This window comes from Manis pentadactyla, chromosome 9, assembly GCF_030020395.1.
Source record: "Manis pentadactyla isolate mManPen7 chromosome 9, mManPen7.hap1, whole genome shotgun sequence".
NCBI classification, from domain to species: domain Eukaryota; kingdom Metazoa; phylum Chordata; class Mammalia; order Pholidota; family Manidae; genus Manis; species Manis pentadactyla.
In genome coordinates, this window is record NC_080027.1 from 36,610,270 (window position 1) to 36,617,272 (window position 7,003).

General features: G+C 49.3%; 1 protein-coding gene across 1 annotated transcript; it reads left to right on the forward strand.

Annotated features, from left to right (window-relative positions):
- The first annotated feature begins 854 nt into the window (after positions 1–854).
- On the forward strand, positions 855–7,003 carry KCTD14 (potassium channel tetramerization domain containing 14). Its single transcript, XM_036895492.2, has 2 exons — positions 855–995; positions 5,408–7,003. The coding sequence occupies exons 1-2, from the start codon at positions 924–926 to the stop codon at positions 6,074–6,076; spliced, it is 741 nt and encodes a 246-aa protein (XP_036751387.2). The 5' UTR covers positions 855–923; the 3' UTR covers positions 6,077–7,003.

Sequence of the window (7,003 nt, forward strand, 5' to 3'; positions counted from 1 at the left end):
ACATTTACCACCAGAGGTGGAAGTCAGTAAGTTCTTGCCTTTATCATGAAAAAGAGTTCAGAGAGGAAGTGTAATAGGCTTATGCAACAAGAAAGTTTATTTGATAGGACAGTATACACTCAGACAGCAATGAGGGCAACCTGAGAGGGTAGGCGTGCTTAAAGGCTTAGGATTGGGGTTCTTAAGGATTTCAAGAATGGAGTAAAGGGCCAGGGCAACTGTAGACTGGTGTCCTGATGTCTGTCTCTGGTGAGAGACATTACTTCACCAACCATAGTCAGTCCTCTAGATATTCTGTAAAGTAAACTTAACACAAGGAATTCGATGTTCCTGTTCTTCTGCAAGATAATGGTTATTCTCAAGCAGTGAAAACATACCATTTAGAACTGCTTGCCCTGCCTTAAGATAGGTTCAGTTGTTGGCTAATCACCATAAAATGTTAGGAATCTTACTTCCTAACACCTTGGTTTTTAAAATGGTGCCTTAGCCTTAAAATGGAATCCCTCCTGTTCTTACTGTACTAAGATATTTGCACGTTGGGCACTTTTCATTATAGGCAGGAAAAATTAATCATGATGCTTGTTCCATGTCCCTGCTCTACCTCAGGTAGAAAGCTTCCTGTTGTCAATGTCAATTCTGGCTGCCTCTCTCATTTGGAGGAGGGAAACCCCAGGTGAGATAGGGGCAGTGACTAGCCTAGGGTCTCAGGGTAAGCCTGTCCAGCCCAGGTCAATCCCTATGTGTTCAGCTCAGGCCAATCCGGGCTCTACCCACGCACTGGGCCCAGCTTTCCCCACCCCCCTGCAGGAGCAAGGTGCACTTCCGCCGCCTCTGGGTGCCTTGCACGTGGCAGGGTGTGCTGGGCTAGGCTGGACAGGAGCGGCAGCCGGGCAGCGCACTGCCAAGCCGCTTGCCAGGCCAGGATGATGAACCTGACCACGGCCCCCCGCACTCTGCGGCCCACCGGGGCTGCGTGCCCTGTGGGTTCGCCGGTGGTGAGTGTGCAGCCCCGCAGAGGACAGGTGGCCGCGGGCGCCTCTGTCCTCGCCCCTCTCCGACCACCTATCCCTTCTCTCATTTCTTCCAGAGGCCCCCGACTGCCCCTGCCTCCGGGTCTGAGCCACCCTGCTCCGGGCGAGCAGTCTCCACCTCTGGCCGGGCGCTGTCTTTCCCTCTTCGCTGTTTCTCCGCCTTTGCTCTCGCCTTCCGCGCCACGGTCCCTCTTTCAGTTCCGGCTCTGTCCAGCCTGCCCTCTTTGCCCGTTTCCTGCCTGGCTGCCTCCGTGCCTTCCCTTCCCTCGGTCTTTGGTCAGCGGCTCCCCTCCCAGTCCCCTTGCTTGTCCCAGCCCACCGTCCTTCCGCTGTCCTGCCCCGCCTCTTGCCTGGGAAAAACGGACTCCAGGCTGCTGGAATATCATTCCCTCACGCCCCAAATGCCCTCTCTCCAGCCTGCCCCTGCCGTCTGGCTGGGTCCTAAGTGCGCCTGCTCGCCTGCCCTTCCCAGGGCTTGGGTGGGGGGAGGTTGGGGAGAGGATCAGGAAAAAAGCCCAGGCCACTGTTGGAACGAACATTCTCATCTCTCCTAGGCTAGGTGCTCTTCTGGAGTCTTGTCTGAAGTGAGAGCAGATCCAGCAGTGGGGTGACTGTGGCTCTTTCCAATAGTGATGATACCGCCATTGTTGAGTATTGGGAAAGTCCCCTGCTTGGTGGCAGCGTGCCCTAGGTGATTAGTGAATGTTTGGATGGATGACTGGGTTTGGGAGGGAGCCAGCATGGTGCATGATGCCAGGACAGGCAAGATCGGCCTTTATCAGAATACCTCAGGTACCTCACAGTCTAATGGGGGATACAGATGAACAGTTACAAGAGAGTAACTACCACTATGGAAAAAGTCCAGGGCCCTCTGGGATCACAAGGAGACAACCCATCCAGAAGGTTCCTGGGGGACATTACTTGAAGGATGAGTGGGCTAAGTGAAGGGAGCGTGGGTGGCAAGTGAGTGAAGTCCTAGAGACGAGGGGAACCAGCTTGCTCTGGACGGGGGACGTGGAGGAGCAGCAGCAGTTCTGGTAGTCGACTGCCAGCGTTTCAAAGGGCTTGGTAAACCTTGTTAAGGAGCCTGGAGTTTATCGGGAAGGGAATGTAAAGTCACTGAACTGTTTAACGCAGGGGGTGATGAGATTAGATTTGCACTCTGGGAAAACAACTCTGGTTTCAGAGTAGAGATTAGGTTGGGGGAGGCAGTCTCTCAAGGGGTCAGGAAGCCATGGAACTGACCAGGCATTCAGAATTCCTTGGGCCTGGTGATTGATTACCTGTGCGGGTGGAGGCTGAGGGTGGGAGCAGAATGCAAGATTGCAGCCTAGGTTTGTGGCTCAAGAAGCTGAACTAGGGAACAATGGAAAAGGTCAGGGTTGTGGGGTGGGAGAGATGTTAAGAGGCTTGGGGGACATATGAATGGAGATGTCCCTCCATTGACTCTACCAAGGATGACCCAAGGAGATTTATTTACAAATGTTTGACACAGGGTTTGCAGATGTATAGGGACCCTTCTGGCTGGAACTGGGTGAGAGCTGAGCCTGTTTCATCCCTGTGTCCTCATGGCCAGCACTGACCTGGCACCCAGCAGGGGCTCCTAAAGACCACGTCTCGCCAGCCCATGCACACAGTACCTGGGACAGGCTTTCCCACCCAGCAATGCTTTGGCAGGGTAGAAAAGGTAGGGGAGAGGGGCAGCAAGGAAGGGCAGGTGGTCTGGAAGAGGGGTGGAGAAGAAGTCTTTATGTGCTAGAAACACATATATATGGTAGTGTGTTTATGGGCGAGGTGGAGGTCTGGAATTTCCAAAGAGATTGGAAGTTTTGGGAAAAAAGGAGGGCAAAGACAAACAGCATGAAGAACCTTGGGAGCAGGGTAAAGGCCTTATCTAATAGAGAAATCAGGCTGAGGATGTCTAGGCAGGAAGCTATTTGTGAATCATCTGGAAATGAGCTTCAGAAATGACATTTGAAGTAACTGGGGTTGTGAGACTTTCAAAGCTGTAGAGACTTAGGGTTCTCCTTGTCGACTTAACCTCCCTGCTTCATAGACAACTAAGCTTAGGCCCAGAGAAGGCAGTGAGCTGCCCCAGACATACTGCTACTACTGGCAGCAGTGGGATTGGATGTCGGGAGGGGAGGTGGCAGAGCACCCCTACTATGCTGAAGCCAGACTGATATGGGTTTGATCCCAGCTCTGACTTCATCACTTCCTAGCTGTGAGACCCTTCTTTCTGAGCTTTCCTTGCCTGTAATGTGGGGATATTAAGAGCCCCTGTGACCTTCAGAGGTACAGGAGTGATGAGAGCATACCATCCATTCAAGGGTTAAATCTACAACTTTGCCATCTAACTGCCTGCTTTACAGAGCCACCTCAGGGTTAACCAAACAGCCTTGGCTTATTTTTCTCAAGGCTGTATCATTTGGCTACTGTCAGAATGCATCCTCTCATCTCCTTTTTCTGTTCCAGTCAACAGAACTGTCCCCTGGTAGGAGCTGTTGCCATAGCAACTCAGTTCTCCCCGGCATTTTGGCTGCCTTTAGCTCTCTTAATTCCAGTAATCTTAGTGGTAGATCCCACAGACAAATTGAGAGTGAGGTTACACCTAAAACAGGCTGAGGGACATTCTTGAGCTTTGTCCCTATCCCTGGTCCTGCAATGACCTGTGGGAGTCTCCAGGCTGGAAATGCAGCCTTTTCTCTCACACCGCACAGAGCCTGTCTGCAGCTGCAGCCATCATATCCCCTGGGAAACCTTCCCTGACAGCCTTCAGCACACATCCACAAGAACAGCCAACCCCTCCTACCTCTGAAGCTTCCCTCAGCACCACATTTAAGCCATTTCCCTCTGGCCCCTGTGAGCTCCTGGGACTGTGTCCTGTCATCTGCTTAGGAGGAGGCTTGAATGGAATGGGCCTTCTCTACATTTTGGTGAATGAATAACTAAGGGAATGAAGGATGGAGGTATTTGAAAGTTAAAAACCAACTTATGTAATAATTAAGAGCACAAGCTTCTGGGTAAATTGGACCTGAGTTCAAATCCAGTCATCACTTAATAGGTGGTTGATCTTAGGCAATTTACTTCAGCTCCTTAAGCCCTAGTTTCTTATCTGTAAAATGGGGATTTAATACATTCTTCATTGGATTGGTGTGAGGATTGAGTTAGAGACTGTATGTAAGCACTTTGCACAGTTACTAGATTGTGAGGGGAGGGATGGTGTCCTGTGCACCAGGTACCTGGCACAAAGGAGGCCCATACATATTTTATTGAATGAGTGAGTGAATTTTAAATAACCAAAGTTGTTCAGAAAGCTGTGTGATACTACCAACTAGTTTATCACCTCAGGTGTAATAATTACTATAGATCTTCTGGTATTTTTGTCAGGTCGGTGTGGTACCACTCAGCATTCCTGAATGCAGCCTGACTCTGTTCCTACCACCCTCTCTACATTGACCTAGGGCATCTCCAGGCAGGGCACCATCTGGCTCTCACCTACATCCTTAGTCCTAAGCCCAAAGTTTGGCACAGAGAAGAGGCCTCTAAAGATTCTGTTAAACGGCTAAATCTAACTTACATTTGTACCACACTTTATAGTTTATGAGGCAGTTTTATAGCCGTTTTATTTGGAGTTACTGGCCTTTTTATCACCAAGGCTTTTCCTGTTATTTAATCCCCATGGGTCCATTATTTGAAAAACATTCATCAAACAAATTGCACTTAATTAATCCAAGTTATGCCATATGCTAATGAGAAGTTCTGATCTACACAAAATAAGAATTTGTATCCCCAACTACTAACACAGGATGTGGATACCCAATAAGTACCCAAGAAATGCTTCCTAAAAGAATACATGTTAAGATTTCTGCAGCCTTTCTGAAAGGTTGAAGATGGTTGCTCCCTGCCTCCTTTTCTTAAACCATATCTGAGCATACCACCTTGGGAATTCCTAATTTCACAACAACTCCATATCCTCATTTATAAATGAGGCCTTAGGGAGGGAAAAAGACTTGCCAAAGGCCACAGGCTTTGGAAGGATTTCATTAGGACGTGCTTCCACAGAAGCCCCCTCTTCCTTTGTGTGTGTATACATGGCCTCCTCTTCTAATATTCCATGACCTAAAGGACAAAGCTAAATGCTTCAGTGGGTATTTTATTAAACTGAAATCTTTTTCTTCTTCAAAATGTCTACTCTCTGGAGCTATACAGCATAATTAGAGCCCTTCAGTAAGACAGGCCTTCCACTAGCTGAAGCCAATCATTATGGCTTCCTTAAATCCTGCACCCGATTGTGCTTCGGATGAAAAATAAATCATGAACTCTCTTGAGGTGGCTCTATTGTCTCTTGTTCACTCTGCTTCTTGTGCCCTCAGCCTAGTTCTGTCGTGGAGCTGAATGTTGGGGGTGAGTTGTACACCACCACTGTGGGCACCCTGAGAAAATTCCCTGGCTCAAAGTTGGCAGAGATGTTTTCCAGCTCAGCTAAGTCCTGCAGGGATGCGGAGGGCCGCTTCTTCATTGATCGCCCTGGCACCTATTTCGGATCCATCCTGGACTACCTAAGAAGCGGGGAGCTGCCCACGCAGCACATCCCAGAGGTGTACCGCGAGGCTCAGTTCTACGAAATCAAGCCTTTGGTTAAGCTCCTTGAGGACACACCGAAGATCTTCAGTGAACAGGTGGCTCGGAAGCAGTTCTTGCTGCGGGTGCCAGGCTACAACGAGAACCTGGAGCTCATGGTGCGCCTGGCACGCGCTGAGGCGGTGGCTGCACGCAAATCCGCAGTGCTGGTGTGCGTGGTGCGCACGGAGGAGGATGTGGCACAGTGCGCGGACACCCTGCGCATGCTGGAGGCTGAAAAGAAGTCAGTCATCAGATTCGGGCCTTGGAAGGCAGCCCCCGACATCAGGGACCTCTTGGACTGTATGGTGATGGACATTAAAGCGCAGGGGTACCAGGTAGTCTATGAACACTACTCTGAGAAGGCATTCTGGACCAAGGGCTTCAATTGCTTCTATACATTCGTCTTCATCTGGTGGTGACCCCCAGGGGGTGGGGCTATTTGTTATGGGCTCTGGTGGGACTTTCAAAATTAAAAGTTGTCTTACAAACCTTCTTTAAATTTCAAAAGCATACGAATATCACACAACTTACAAGATGGTACAAGAGGCTTGCCCCCACATATTATATCCTCTTTGAGGACTTTACACTCATCGCAACTGACTCCACTGTACTTGTCTGGTGAAATGCAACTACTCCCTCTTTAAAGCCTCATGTACCTGCCAGAACTTTCCCTTGACTTACAATAGCAAGGCTGAGATGAATTGGAATGCTTCAACAATGCTTGGCTGGAGATGCAGAATGACAACAAGAAAATAACAGGACACCATGAATCTAGGTCATCTAACCTAAAATATAGTCTATCTAGCCTCAGCTTGTCCAGTCCTCTAGCCCTGGTATGTGCCTTTGTAATGAAGATGCCAAATAGCACCTGTAGATTTCCTTTTCCAGATGCTAAAACTTCACAGGTGTCCTCTTCTCCAGAGCAATGGTTCTCAAAGTCCCTGGACCAGCAGCCTCACCAAACCTGGGAACTTGTTAGAACTACAATGCTCAGGCCCCACCTTCAGGGACCTAAATAAGATTTTCTTGAATCAGAAACTCTGGGGATTGGCCCAATAGTCTGTTTTAACAAGCCCTGTGGGTCATTCTGATGCACTCTAATTTTGAGACCTGCTCTAGGAAAGAACTGCCATCTCCCCTGTGTGGAGGTACAGAAGAATTACCTCAAAGAGGAACCGCCTCTGCTGCAATATCTGTTCCAGAGCTCCTGGTAGGATTGGGCTGAAGGCTGAAGTCAGTCTTCATCTGCTGCTACATTCTTGCTTAGTGTTCTTCCTCTGCTCTGCCCTGCTTCCCTTACTCCCCTTCGCTTGAGAACACATCGTCAATAAACCCCTTGCACAAGA